Source organism: Somniosus microcephalus, chromosome 3, assembly GCF_052327205.1.
Source record: "Somniosus microcephalus isolate GS21.2 chromosome 3, FLI_Smic_1.0, whole genome shotgun sequence".
In the NCBI taxonomy this organism is placed as follows: Eukaryota; Metazoa; Chordata; class Chondrichthyes; order Squaliformes; family Somniosidae; genus Somniosus; species Somniosus microcephalus.
Genome location: NC_140989.1, coordinates 17,488,542 through 17,503,235, shown reverse-complemented (window position 1 = coordinate 17,503,235; position 14,694 = coordinate 17,488,542). Strand labels below are relative to the sequence as shown.

The 14,694-nt window shown below is 48.2% G+C and overlaps 1 protein-coding gene across 1 annotated transcript in view; it reads left to right on the top strand.

Moving 5' to 3' along the window:
- The first annotated feature begins 232 nt into the window (after positions 1-232).
- LOC147120875 (zinc-binding protein A33-like) overlaps positions 233-14,694 on the top strand; it is a 31,470-nt gene continuing 17,008 nt past the window's right edge. Inside the window, exons 1-3 of the mRNA XM_085979229.1 lie at positions 233-724; positions 5,160-5,255; positions 7,114-7,347. Of these exons, the coding sequence (XP_085835355.1) occupies positions 332-724; positions 5,160-5,255; positions 7,114-7,347 (723 nt within the window). The 5' untranslated portion in view covers positions 233-331. The remainder of the gene's footprint in view (positions 725-5,159; positions 5,256-7,113; positions 7,348-14,694) is intronic.

The window sequence follows — 14,694 nt, the reverse complement described above, 5'->3', positions numbered from 1 at the left end:
ATGTTGTCAAGTTTTTCAGTTTTGGTCAAGTCACAGCAATATTTACAGCAAATGGTTTATTCTTACAAAGGTGGGGGTGGTAATGGGACAAGTAAAGAAACACAAGATGGGTGTGGAGGAGGTGTAAATGGCCAAAGCAGAGCCATCACCAGCACCTGCTGTTTGGAAAAAAATGGGAGCGGTGATTCCAATCTGAAATTGTTGATCTCAATGTTGAGTAAAATGGGCATTGATTAACCACATGAAACAGAAACTGAAGGTGTGCTGGACCAATTTCCAGCTTCAAACCAGGAAGTAAGCCTGCTTCAGTCTGGCTGCAGTCGGACAAGTTATGGCTTCCAGAGGCTTGTCTAACTCCGAGCTCCGCACTGAGCTAACCTGTGCCGTGTGCTGCGATGTTGTCCAGGATCCCGTCTTAACCGAATGTGAGCACAGCTTTTGCCGGGTTTGTGTTACCGAGAGCTGGGCCATGCAAGGACGCAACATTTGCCCTCTGTGCAGTCACGTTTCCCCCTCCAACAACTTGAGGTACAACCGGCCCCTTGCCAACGTTGTCGAACTGTACCTGAGGAGCGGTGAGCACTCCGCATGTTCGGAGCACGGCGAGGCCCTCACACGATATTGCAAGGACGACCAGGAAGCGATCTGCTCGGCCTGTCAAGATTCGCAGGGCCACCTAAACCATCAGGTTATCGCTGTGGATGAAGCCGTGGCTGGAATTAAGGTAAGGTGGGGGGGAGGGTGGGGGGCGGAGATGGGGGGTGGATAGTTGCCAGCTGTGGTCAAGTCTAGGCTGACACTCCAGTGCAATATTGAGGGACTGCGATCTTGTCAGAGGTGCAAAGCCCTTGGCCAGTCTGTCAGAGCTTCTGGGAAGCAAAAGTTTTTCCCCCCCTGTTGTGTTGAGGGTCCAGATGCGTCCATCCACACGCTCCACATTTAGTAACCCGCAGCGGAGATCTGCACACGTAGAACTCTCTCCGTGCGATCAGAGCGCAATTCGCAGGATAACTGTAGCAGTACTGGTTGAAAATTCTGCGGCGAGTGCCTCACCTCCCGACTCCCACTATCTACAAGGCACAAGTCAGGAGTGTGATGGAATACTCTCCACTTGCCTGGATGAGTGCAGCTCCAGCAACAGTCAAGAAGCTCGACACCATCCAGGACAAAGCAGCCCGGTGAGTTGGCACCCCATCCACCACCTTAAACATTCACTCCCTCCACCACCAGCATACCGTGGCTGCAGTGTGTACCATCTACAAGATGCACTGCAGCAACTTGCCAAGGCTTCTTCAGCAGCACCTCCCAAACCCGCGACCTCTACCACCTAGAAGGACAAGGGCAGCAGGCGCATGGGAACACCACCACCTCCAAGTTCCCCTCCAAGACACACACCATCCTGACTTAGAAGTATATCGGCCGATCCTTCATCGTCGCTGGGTCAAAATCCTGGAACTCCCTCCCTAACAGCACTGTGGGAGTACCTTCACCACACGGACTGCAGCGGTTCAAGACGGCTCACCACCACCTTCTCAAGGGCAATTAGGGATGGGCAATAAATGCTGGCTTTGCCAGCGACGCCCACATCCCATAAAAACGAATATTTAAAAAAAATTGCCCTCTGCAGCTGCTGGCCTGAGAACAATACTGTAGTTGAGGAATAAGATGTGGATGGTAGCGACACATGATAACACGCTATTTGATTGTTTTTTTGATGCTCTGGCACATCGCCACAGTGGAGCTGTGATGTCTGAGGAGTTGGGTGGTGGTGGAGGGAGGGCGCGGCAGTGGTAGAGACGGTACAGGAAGGTTGTGTTTATTGAGATACCTAGGCAAAGAGCCATGGTCCATAGTGCATCACACCAGAAGGTTGAAAAGAGTAGGAGAGAAGTTGTAAGTGTAAGGGTGTGTGTGTGTGGTCAGCTTTGCCTCTGACTCCCTGAGCGGTTCGAATCGCTCCCACTCCCTTGGTTCTAGACCTGGACTTATTTGGGGGTTGTAATGAAATTGCAACAGACAACTGAGTTTGATACAAGAACTTTGTTTTATTTGAGACAAGAAAATATACACAACACAATAATCTTATCACTCTAAAAGGGGGAACACTTCGGAATATATGAGGGAGAATGACAATAGACAGAATACTTCACCCCTCCCAATCCCACTACACTAACTAGGTTGGATTCCAGAGGACCAGGAAATGCTTACCAAACGCAGCAATAGTTTGTAGAGTGCAAAAAACTTGCAGATCTTCAGTTTCTTCCAAGTTGGTTTCTTGTTGGTCGCAGTGGCCCAGTATTACCTGGTTGTTGGTAATATCGTTAGTTGTTTGTTTCTTGGGGCCCTTGGTTGCCGCGATTCCTTCCGTTCTCCTCCTGTTGTCCTTTCGTCGATTGATTGTCCCGAGGCTGATGTGTTTCAAATGAGCTGTGCCTCTGTCTGTATGAACTGTACCTTTAAGTTCACACACCGTCCGAATAACCTTCACTGACTGTCCGTATGACTCTCTGACTGAACTGTACTTATCGAACTGTTCGAACCCATTGAACTCATCGAACTGACTTCTTGTGGAGACAGGTCTTTAGTTTATACTAATTAAGGCCTGCTTATCTGCCTGCCAAATCAGTCTCGGTTCATTATTAAATTTTGGCGGGCTCGTTAATTTTAATAGTTTTTAAATTCTTATTGCGTTTCGGGGCTGGTCCCATCTATTTTTAATTGACTTTTAACTAGTTTCGGGATTGCTTCGAAATCAGTTTAAGTGTGCGAAGTGGTTTTGGATGTCTCTCTGAGTGGGTTTAAACTGTTGTTCAATTGTCTTCTCCTGCTGGGGCCAGGGTCTCCTTTGTTGATTAGTGGCATGTATTGTATTATTCATGTTCTTGATGGCCCTGTAGGTTTTTGGCGGGAACTGTCCTTCCGTGGGCCTATTGTCTTTATGTAGAGTGGCTGGGACGGTCCAGAACATTCCCAGACAATCTGGCCTTTTCCAATACTCAAACAGTCTGTCCCACAGTGCCCAACCCAATTCCTTTGTTGCAGCTTTCCACAGGCCTGGACATGCCTTTTAAAATAGCCAAATCTTCCTGGGGTTTTGACTTTAAGTCCCTTTTGGCCCAATATTCTTTAAAACAGTCCAAAATCTCTTCTCTTCTTGGTTTGGGGGAATCTGTAGAATTTTGTGAACCTTACATAAGTCAAGAAGTAGTGTCAGCTTGGATCCTGTAGATTGGGGGATTAAAAAGGTCCGTAGATTTGTGTAGATGTGCATGGATTCTTTAGCACAGTCAAGACCATCTACGGCCCAAGCACCCAAGGTCCTACCCCACTGCAGGCCAAGAACGGAGAGGTACTCATCAAGGACAGAGACGCAGTCAGTACCCGCTGGAAGGAGCACTTTGAAGATCTCCTTAACTGCGACTCTGTCTTCGATGTGAGTGTCCTCAACTCCATCCCGCAGCATACTACCCGCCACCATCTCAGCACAACCCCAGCCCGGCATGAGGTTGAAAAGGCCATCCGACAACTGAAGAACAGCAAGGCCTCATGAGCAGATGGAATCCCTGCCGAGGCACTAAAGCATGGCGGAAAAGCACTACTGGTGCGAATTCATGAACTAATTTCTCTTATCTGGAAGGAGGAGAGCATGCCAGGGGATCTCAGAGACACCGTAATTGTGACCATCTTCAAGAAAGGTGACAAGTCCGATTGTGGTAATTACAGAGGAGTTTCCCTGCTGTCTGCCACAGGGAAAGTCATAGCAAGAATCCTCCTCAATCGCCTTCTCCCAGTGGCCGAAGAGCTCCTCCCAGAGTCGCAATGCGGATTCCACCCACTAAGGGGCACAATGGACATGATCTTCACCGCACGTCAATTACAAGAGAAATGCAGGGAACAGCACCAACCGCTGTACATGGCCTTCTTTGATCTCACAAAGGCCTTCAACACTGTCAACCGTGAGGAATTATGGAGTGTCCTCCTCAAATTCGGCTGCCCTCAAAAATTTGTCACCATCTGCACGACGACATGCAAGCCGTGATCCTGATCCTGGCCTTGTCCTGTAAATTAGACATTTTAGGTAGTTACACCGTAAGTTCTGCTCAGCTCGGGCTGAGCCACATCGAATCTCTTCCCTTGGGCCCGAGAACTTCTCCTTTTCAAAAGATCAGGAGAAAGGTTCTGAACGAAGAAACCTCTCTCCGGTCCATTCTTTCCAGAATACCAACTTGGTGTCTTGCCATCGCCGCTTCCAACTGTTTCTTTGTCAGCCTAAGGTGCTGGGCCTGAAAAATACTTTGATTAATGCCTGCCCATAATTTTCTATTTTTTTTTCTACAAGGCGTACATCCCACCAGGTTGCAAGGATACAAGGGATGTGAACCACTCACTGCAGCATAAAGCCTGTTTTATGCTCTTTGTTCCTAGCTTGCCTCAGCTATCTGCTGCTGAAACCCTCATCCCTGCCTTTGTTACCTCCAGACTTGACCATTCCAATGCACTCCTGGCCGGCCTCCCATCTTCCACTCTCTGTAAACTTAAGCTCATCCGAAACTCTGTTGCCCGTGTCCTAACTCGCACCAAGTCCCATTCACCCATCACCCTCTGTGCTTGCTGACGTTCATTGGCTCCCGGTTCGGAAACGCCTCGATTTTAAAATTCTGATCCGTGTTTTCAACCCCCCCCCCCCCATGGGCCTTGGCTCTTTGCCTAGGTTTTTCAAAAAATAAAATGTTCTGGTACCGTCTCTGTAACCTCCTCCAGCCCTACAACTCTCCGAGATCTCTGCGCTCCTCCAATTCTGGCACCTTGCACATCCCCGATTTCCATCGCTCCAGCATTGGCGGCCGTGCCTTCAGCTGCCGAGGCCCTAAGCTCTGGAATTCTCTGCCTTAACCTCTCCGCCTCTCTACCTCTCTCTCCTTTAAGAACCCCCTTAAAACCTACCTCTTTGACCAAGCTTTTGGTCACGTGTCCTCATCTCTCCTTATGTGGCTCGATGTCAAAGTTTGGCTGGTTTTGGGAAGTCTGGTGATTGTGAAAGGTGCTATATAAATGCAAGTCTTTCTTTTCTTTCCTGTGAAGCGCCTTGGGACCTTTTACTACATTAAAGGCGCTATATAAATGAAAGTTGTTGTTGTTACTGATTGCTGCTCTTTCAGGAGGAAATAAGGGATTCTTTGAAGGCTCTGCGTGACACGATGATTGATCGAAATACTTTGAAGGCCACTTTACAATCTGTTCAAGCACAACTAGCAGTAAGTAACTGGATGTTTTAGGGAACTACAGTTCTCATGTTTTCAGTGACTCTCACTATGTTGTTTAAGTGTAACCTGTTTCTACTGTATGTGTTTCACTGTGAAAGTAGAACCAGCTCGATTCCTTCTAATGGGTTTGAAATCAATGTCGCTATTTTCAACAACAAAAAATCCCACATTTCCCACAAAATTTAACACTGGCAATAGTGGAACTACAATCTCTCCTTGCGTGGGGGATAAGCAAGGTTGAGCTGGCTGTAGGATGGCGCAGCAAGTGTTGAGAGATTGAACCCAGCTGGTCCTCTGTGGCAGCCTTGGTAATCTCATTGCAGATCAGTGACACTAGATAGCTTGGCTCGTTGGTGTGGATCTGGGGGAGTCGATCTGCTCTTGGCGACTGGTATTTTTTCCACTCAGCCTAAGCTTTTCCAACATTTTCTTACAACTCAGTCCTCTTCCCTCCCCTCAGTGCTCTCCTGACCATGTCCTGACTTGCCCCTGTCAGTCCCACAAAAACAGCTTGCATTTATGTAGCACCTTCAGGAAAAAAAGGCCCAAGGTGCTTCACAGGAGCATAATCAGACAAAAATTGATACCGAGCCAGAGAAGGAAATATTAGGATGGGTGACTAAAAGCCTGGTCAAAGAAATAGGTTTCAAGAAGGGTCTTAAAGGAGGAGAGGGAGTTGGAGAGCTGGGGCGGTTTAGGGAGGGAATTCCAGAGCTCAGGGCCTAGATGGCTGAAGGCACGGCCGCCATTGGTGGGACAAAGGGAGTGGGAAATGCACAAGGCCAGATTTGAGGAACGGAGAGATCTCAGAGGTTTGCAGGGCTGGAGGAGGTTACAGAGCTAGGGAGGGGCGAGGCCATGGAGGGATTGAAACACAAGGTCGTGAATATTAAAATTGAGATATTGGTGGACTGGGAGCCAATGTAGGTCAGCGAGCACAGGGGTAATGTATGAACAAGAAAGGTCTTTTTCAGCCTTCCTGCGCAGTTTTGATGAAGTTAACACACTGCGCCTTCAATTCTTGTTTGTCTTTTGATCTGATGTGCATTTTATAAGAACATAAAAATTAGGAGCAGGAGTAGGCCATACGGCCCCTCGAGCCTGCTCCACCATTCAATAAGATCATGTCTGATCTTCGACCTCAACTCCACTTTCCTGCCCGATCTCCATATCCCTTGATTCCCCCTAGAGTCCAAAAATCTATCGATCTCAGCCTTGAATATACTCAAAGACTCAGCATCCACAGGCCTCTGGGGTAGAGAATTCCAAAGATTCACAACCCCCTGAGTGAAGAAATTCCTCCTCATCTCAGTCTTAAATAGCCAACTCGTTATCCTGAGACTATGCCCCCTACTTCTAGACTCTCCAGCCAGGGGAAACAACCTCTCAGCATCTACCCTGTCAATCCCCCTCAGAATCTTATATGTTTCAATGAGATCACCTCTCATTCTTCTAAACTCCAGAGAGTATCGGCCCAATCGACTCAATCTCTCATCATAGGACAACCCTCTCACCCCAGGAAACAATCTAGTGAACCTTCGTTGCACCGCCTCTAAGACAAGTATATCCTTCCTTCGATAAGGAGACCAAATCTGTGCACAGTACTTCAGATGTGGTCTCACCAAAGCCCTGTACAATTGGAGCAAGACTTCCTCACTCATGTACTCCAACCCCCTTGCAATAAAGGCCAACATGCCAACAATCCGTCAATGTCTGATTTTATCTGTGAATGAATTGTTTGTTGATATTGTGTGCTGGGATGTGTAACATAAATTAAATTCAGAGATTACATTGAAAAGGAATAATTATATTCTTGCCATTAACTCATTCCTCTTTCTCACATTGCTAGACACAAATGAGCAAAATTGAGCATCGAATAAAAACATCTTTTGTAAATCTCCACCAATCTCTTGAAGTAGAGGAAGCTTTGGTACTAAGTGAACTCAAGAGTGAAGAAAATGTCAAAAGCCAGAATCTGGGGCAAGAGTGTGAGCAGCTTTCCGGAGAAATTCGTTCTTATGGATCCTACGCGGACTATATAGGAAGGAATCTCGATCAGGAAGCCAACACAGTGATTTTACTGGTACCTTTTCATTATTGTGTCATTTAAAAAAAAATCATTTCTTTTCCAATCCTGGGGAATAAAGCCTTTTTTTCCTTTTTTAAAACCTGTATCAGCATCAAGCACTTTGAGGACAGACATGGTCAGGATTGGACGTAGGTTGAAGTTGCCCTTCCAAGCACAATGTGATCATTAAAGTGGATGTTATCAATGGAGTTAAGAGGCAATTCCATGGCTTTCGGGAGAGAAAGTGATTGAGGAATATAGTGAGAAAGTGATTGAGGAGTATGGTGAGAAGAGGATTTGAGGAGTATGGTGAGAAGAGGATTTGAGGAGTATGGTGAGAAGAGGATTTGAGGAGTATGGTGAGAAGAGGATTTGAGGAGTATGGTGAGAAGGTGATTTGAGGAGTATGTTGAGAAGGGGATTTGAGGAGTATGGTGAGAAGGGGATTTGAGGAGTATGGTGAGAAGGGGATTTGAGGAGTATGGTGAGAAGGGGATTTGAGGAGTATGGTGAGAGGGGATTTGAGGAGTATGGTGAGAAGGGGATTTGAGGAGTATGGTGAGAAGGGGATTTGAGGAGTATGGTGAGAAGAGGATTTGAGGAGTATGGTGAGAAGAGGATTTGAGGAGTATGGTGAGAAGGATTTGAGGAGTATGGTGAGAAGGGGATTTGAGGAGTATGGTGAGAAGAGGATTTCAGGAGCATGGTGAGAAGGGGATTTGAGGAGTGTGGTGAGAAGGGGATTTGAGGAGTATGGTGAGAAGGGGATTTGAGGAGTATGGTGAGAAGAGGATTTGAGGAGTATGGTGAGAAGAGGATTTGAGGAGTATGGTGAGAAGAGGATTTGAGGAGTATGGTGAGAAGGATTTGAGGAGTATGGTGAGAAGGGGATTTGAGGAGTATGGTGAGAAGGGGATTTGAGGAGTATGGTGAGAAGAGGATTTGAGGAGTATGGTGAGAAGAGGATTTGAGGAGTATGGTGAGAAGGATTTGAGGAGTATGGTGAGAAGGGGATTTGAGGAGTATGGTGAGAAGGGGATTTGAGGAGTATGGTGAGAAGAGGATTTGAGGAGTATGGTGAGAAGGGGATTTGAGGAGTATGGTGAGAAGAGGATTTGAGGAGCATGGTGAGAAGGGGATTTGAGGAGTATGGTGAGAAGGGGATTTGAGGAGTATGGTGAGAAGGATTTGAGGAGTATGGTGAGAAGGGGATTTGAGGAGTATGGTGAGAAGGATTTGAGGAGTATGGTGTGAAGGGGATTTGAGGAGTATGGTGAGAAGGGGATTTGAGGAGTATGGTGAGAAGGGGATTTGAGGAGTATGGTGAGAAGGGGATTTGAGGAGTATGGTGAGAAGGGGATTTGAGGAGTATGGTGAGAAGGGGGTTTGAGGAGTATGGTGAGAAGAGGATTTGAGGAGTATGGTGAGAAGGGGATTTGAGGAGTATGGTGAGAAGGGGATTTGAGGAGTATGGTGAGAAGGGGATTTGAGGAGTATGAAGGGGGTTTGAGGAGTATGGTGAGAAGGGGATTTGAGGAGTATGGTGAGAAGGGGATTTGAGGAGTATGGTGAGAAGGGGATTTGAGGAGTATGGTGGGAAGGGGATTTGAGGAGTATGGTGAGAAGGGGATTTGAGGAGTATAGTGAGAAGGATTTGAGGAGTATGGTGAGAAGGGGATTTGAGGAGTATGGTGAGAAGAGGATTTGAGGAGTATGGTGAGAAGGGGATTTGAGGAGTATGGTGAGAAGAGGATTTGAGGAGTATGGTGAGATGGGGATTTGAGGAGTATGGTGAGAAGGGGATTTGAGGAGTATGGTGAGAAGAGGATTTGAGGAGTATGGTGAGATGGGGATTTGAGGAGTATGGTGAGAAGGGGATTTGAGGAGTATGGTGAGAAAGGGATTTGAGGAGTATGGTGAGAAGGGGATTTGAGGAGTATGGTGAGAAGGGGATTTGAGGAGCATGGTGAGAAGAGGATTTGAGGAGTATGGTGAGAAGGGGATATGAGGAGTATGGTGAGAAGGGGATTTGAGGAGTATGGTGAGAAGGATTTGAGGAGTATGGTGAGAAGGGGATTTGAGGAGCATGGTGAGAAGAGGATTTGAGGAGTATGGTGAGAAGGGGATTTGAGGAGTATGGTGAGAAGAGGATTTGAGGAGTATGGTGGGAAGGGGATTTAAGGAGTATGGTGAGAAGGGGATTTGAGGAGTATGGTGAGAAGGGGATTGAGGAGTATGGTGAGAAGGGGATTTGAGGAGTATGGTGAGAAGGGGATTTGAGGAGTATGGTGAGAGGGGATTTGAGGAGTATGGTGAGAGGGGATTTGAGGAGTATGGTGAGAAGGGGATTTGAGGAGTATGGTGAGAAGGATTTGAGGAGTATGGTGAGAAGGATTTGAGGAGTATGGTGAGAAGGGGATTTGAGGAGTATGGTGAGAAGGGGATTTGAGGAGTATGGTGAGAAGAGGATTTGAGGAGTATGGTGAGAAGGGGATTTGAGGAGTATGGTGAGAAGGGGATTTGAGGAGTATGGTGAGAGGGGATTTGAGGAGTATGGTGAGAGGGGATTTGAGGAGTATGGTGAGAAGGGGATTTGAGGAGTATGGTGAGAAGGATTTGAGGAGTATGGTGAGAAGGATTTGAGGAGTATGGTGAGAAGGGGATTTGAGGAGTATGGTGAGAGGGGATTTGAGGAGTATGGTGAGAAGGGGATTTGAGGAGTATGGTGAGAAGGGGATTTGAGGAGTATGGTGAGAAGGATTTGAGGAGTATGGTGATATGCCTATCAATTAGTCCAATAAAAGGCGACGAGTTAAGAACGTAACTGAAGGTTTTTATTGGCTAAATAACAGAGCCCACCCTCGTGGGTGATCCGATCCAACAGGGAGGAATACTAGCCAGTCAGCTACCTTTATACCTGGGCAGGTAATGGGCGGAGTCGGAGGTGGTCAGCCCAGGTATAACAGTGCGACAAGAGGCGACCTCGTGTAGTGATGTGACAGTGAGAACAGTGAGAACAATATACAGTGATATCTATAACAGTGGTTTACCACATTCACCCCTTGTTTAGATTAGAGTCCGGCGGGGTGAAGTGTATTACCAGCTCTGGTATGTCAGTCTGTCCGGAGGCTTCGTTAGCCTCTCCGATCGTCGCAGCGGCGGTGTTACATTATCCGGTGTTAAAGCTAGTGTCTGCGTAGTCGGCAAAGGCTCGTGGGGTTCCGGCATGCCGTCTACCTCGGCTGGACTCGGGGGGTTGGGAGGGGGGGGTGAGGGTGCGAGGTCTCGTAAGGAGACAGTGTCCTCCCGTCCGTCTGGGTAAGCCACATAGGCGTACTGGGGGTTGGCGTGCAGGAGGTTCACCTTCTCGACCAGGGGGTCCGTTTTATGGGCCCTCACGTGCTTTCGCAGCAAGACGGGTCCCGGAGAGGTCAGCCAGGTTGGTAGGGTGGTTCCCGTAGTCGACTTCCTGGGGAAGACAAACATTCGAGCATGGGGGGTGGTGTTGATGGCAGTGCAAAGTAGTGACCGGATGGAGTGCAGCGCAATCGGGAGGACCTCTTGCCAGCGGGAGGTTGGGAGGCCCTTAGACTTTAAGGCTAAGAGGGTGGCCTTCCATACCGTCGCGTTCTCTCTTTCCACCTGGCCGTTCCCTCGGGGGTTGTAGCTGGTGGTCCTGCTTGCTGCAATACCCCTCTCCAATAGGAACTGACGGAGTTCCTCGCTCATGAAGGAGGCGCCCCGGTCACTATGTATATAGTTCGGGAACCCGAACAAGGCGAAGAGTTTGTTCAGGCATTTAATGACCGTGTTACTGGTCATGTCTGGGCAGGGGAAGGCAAAGGGGAAACGGGAGTACTCATCAACGATGTTGAGGAAGTACACATTACGGTCGGATGACGGTAGGGGCCCCTTGAAGTCGATGCTCAGACGCTCGAAGGGGCGGGTGGCCTTGATCAGGCTTGCTCTGTCCGGCTTATAGAAGTGCGGTTTGCACTCAGCACAGATCTGGCAGTTCCTGGTCATGGTCCTGACCTCCTCGATGGAGTATGGCAGGTTGCGGGCCTTAATGAAATGGTAGAGTCTGGTGACTCCGGGGTGGCAGAGGTCATTGTGGAGGGTCTGAAGTCTATCACTTTGCGCGCTGGCGCATGTAATGCGTGAAAGAGCATCAGGGGGGTCGTTCAGTTTACCGGGCCGGTACAAGATCTCATAATCATAGGTGGAAAGCTCGATTCTCCACCTCAAGATTTTGTCGTTCTTGATCTTGCCCCTCAGCTTGTTATTAAACATGAAGGCAACCGAGCGTTGGTCGGTGAGGAGGGTAAATCGTTTGCCTGCCAAGTAGTGCCTCCAGCGCCGTACTGCCTCCACAATTGCCTGGGCTTCCTTCTCGACCGACGAGTGTCGGGTCTCGGGGCCCTGTAGGGTCCTTGAGAAGAAGGCTACCGGCCTACCCTCCTGGTTAAGGGTAGCGGCTAGGGCGAAGTCGGATGCATCGCTCTCCACTTGGAAGGGGATTGACTCATCCACTGCGTGCATTGTGGCCTTGGCTATGTCTCCCTTAATGAGGGAGAAGGCCGCGCACGCCTCTTCCGTGAGGGGGAAGGATGTGGTTTTCAGGAGGGGTCTGGCTTTGTCCGCATAATTGGGTACCCATTGGGCATAGTAGGCGAAAAGCCCCAGGGTTCTCCTAAGTGCTTTTGGACAGTGGGGGAGGGGTAGCTCCATGAGGGGGCGCATTCTTTCGGGGTCGGGGCCGATGACTCCGTTCTCTACTACACAGCCAATAAAATTGATATGCCTATCAATTAGTCCAATAAAAGGCGACGAGTTAAGAACGTAACTGAAGGTTTTTATTGGCTAAATAACAGAGCCCACCCTCGTGGGTGATCCGATCCAACAGGGAGGAATACTAGCCAGTCAGCTACCTTTATACCTGGGCAGGTAATGGGCGGAGTCGGAGGTGGTCAGCCCAGGTATAACAGTGCGACAAGAGGCGACCTCGTGTAGTGATGTGACAGTGAGAACAGTGAGAACAATATACAGTGATAACTATAACAGTGGTTTACCACATATGGTGAGAAGGATTTGAGGAGTATGGTGAGAAGAGGATTTGAGGAGTATGGTGAGAAGGGGATTTGAGGAGTATGGTGAGAAGGCGATTTGAGGAGTATGGTGAGATGGGGATTTGAGGAGTATGGTGAGAAGGGGATTTGAGGAGTATGATGAGAAGAGGATTTGAGGAGTATGGTGAGAAGGGGATTTGAGGAGTATGGTGAGAAGGGGATTTGAGGAGTATGGTGAGAAGGGGATTTGAGGAGTATGGTGAGAAGGATTTGAGGAGTATGGTGAGAAGGATTTGAGGAGTATGGTGAGAAGAGGATTTGAGGCGTATGGTGAGAAGGGGATTTGAGGAGTATGGTGAGAAGGGGATTTGAAGAGTATGGTGAGAAGGGGATTTGAGGAGTATGGTGAGAAGGATTTGAGGAGTATGGTGAGAAGGGGATTTGAGGAGTATGGTGAGAAGGGGATTTGAGGAGTATGCTGAGAAGGGGATTTGAGGAGTATGGTGAGAAGGGGATTTGAGGAGTATGGTGGGAAGTGGATTTGAGGAGTATGGTGAGAAGGGGATTTGAGGAGTATGGTGAGAAGGGGATTTGAGGAGTATGGTGAGAAGGGTATTTGAGGAGTATGGTGAGAAGGGGATTTGAGGAGTATGGTGAGAAGGGTATTTGAGGAGTATGGTGAGAAGGGTATTTGAGGAGTATGGTGAGAAGAGGATTTGAGGAGTATGGTGAGAAGGGGATTTGAGGAGTATGGTGAGAAGGGGATTTGAGGAGTATGGTGAGAAGAGGATTTGAGGAGTATGGTGAGAAGGGGATTTGAGGAGTATGGTGAGAAGGGGATTTGAGGAGTATGGTGAGAAGAGGATTTGAGGAGTATGGTGAGAAGGGGATTTGAGGAGTATGGTGAGAAGGGGATTTGAGGAGTATGGTGAGAAGGGGATTTGAGGAGTATGGTGAGAAGGGGATTTGAGGAGTATGGTGAGAAGGGGATTTGAGGAGTATGGTGAGAAGGGGATTTGAGGAGTATGGTGAGAAAGGGATTTGAGGAGTATGGTGAGAAGGGGATTTGAGGAGTATGGTGAGAAAGGGATTTGAGGAGTATGGTGAGAAGGGGATTTGAGGAGTATGGTGAGAAGGGGATTTGAGGAGTATGGTGAGAAGGGGATTTGAGGAGTATGGTGAGAAAGGGATTTGAGGAGTATGGTGAGAAGGGGATTTGAGGAGTATGGTGAGAAGGGGATTTGAGGAGTATGGTGAGAAGGGGATTTGAGGAGTATGGTGAGAAAGGGATTTGAGGAGTATGGTGAGAAGGGGATTTGAGGAGTATGGTGAGAAGGGGATTTGAGGAGTATGGTGAGAAAGGGATTTGAGGAGTATGGTGAGAAGGGGATTTGAGGAGTATGGTGAGAAGGGGATTTGAGGAGTATGGTGAGAAAGGGATTTGAGGAGTATGGTGAGATGGGGATTTGAGGAGTATGGTGAGAAGGGGATTTGAGGAGTATGGTGAGAAAGGGATTTGAGGAGTATGGTGAGAAGGGGATTTGAGGAGTATGGTGAGAAGGGGATTTGAGGAGCATGGTGAGAAGAGGATTTGAGGAGTATGGTGAGAAGGGGATATGAGGAGTATGGTGAGAAGGGGATTTGAGGAGTATGGTGAGAAGGATTTGAGGAGTATGGTGAGAAGGGGATTTGAGGAGCATGGTGAGAAGAGGATTTGAGGAGTATGGTGAGAAGGGGATTTGAGGAGTATGGTGAGAAGAGGATTTGAGGAGTATGGTGGGAAGGGGATTTGAGGAGTATGGTGAGAAGGGGATTTGAGGAGTATGGTGAGAAGGGGATTTGAGGGGTATGGTGAGAAGGGGATTTGAGGAGTATGGTGAGAAGAGGATTTGAGGAGTATGGTGAGAAGGGGATTTGAGGAGTATGGTGAGAAGGGGATTTGAGGAGTATGGTGAGAGGGGATTTGAGGAGTATGGTGAGAGGGGATTTGAGGAGTATGGTGAGAAGGGGATTTGAGGAGTATGGTGAGAAGGATTTGAGGAGTATGGTGAGAAGGATTTGAGGAGTATGGTGAGAAGGGGATTTGAGGAGTATGGTGAGAAGGGGATTTGAGGAGTATGGTGAGAAGGGGATTTGAGGAGTATGGTGAGAAGGGGATTTGAGGAGTATGGTGAGAAGGGGATTTGAGGAGTATGGTGAGAAGGGGATTTGAGGAGTATGGTGAGAAGGGGATTTGAGGAGTATGGTGAGAAGGGGATTTGAGGAGTATGGTGAGAGGGGATTTGAGGAGTAT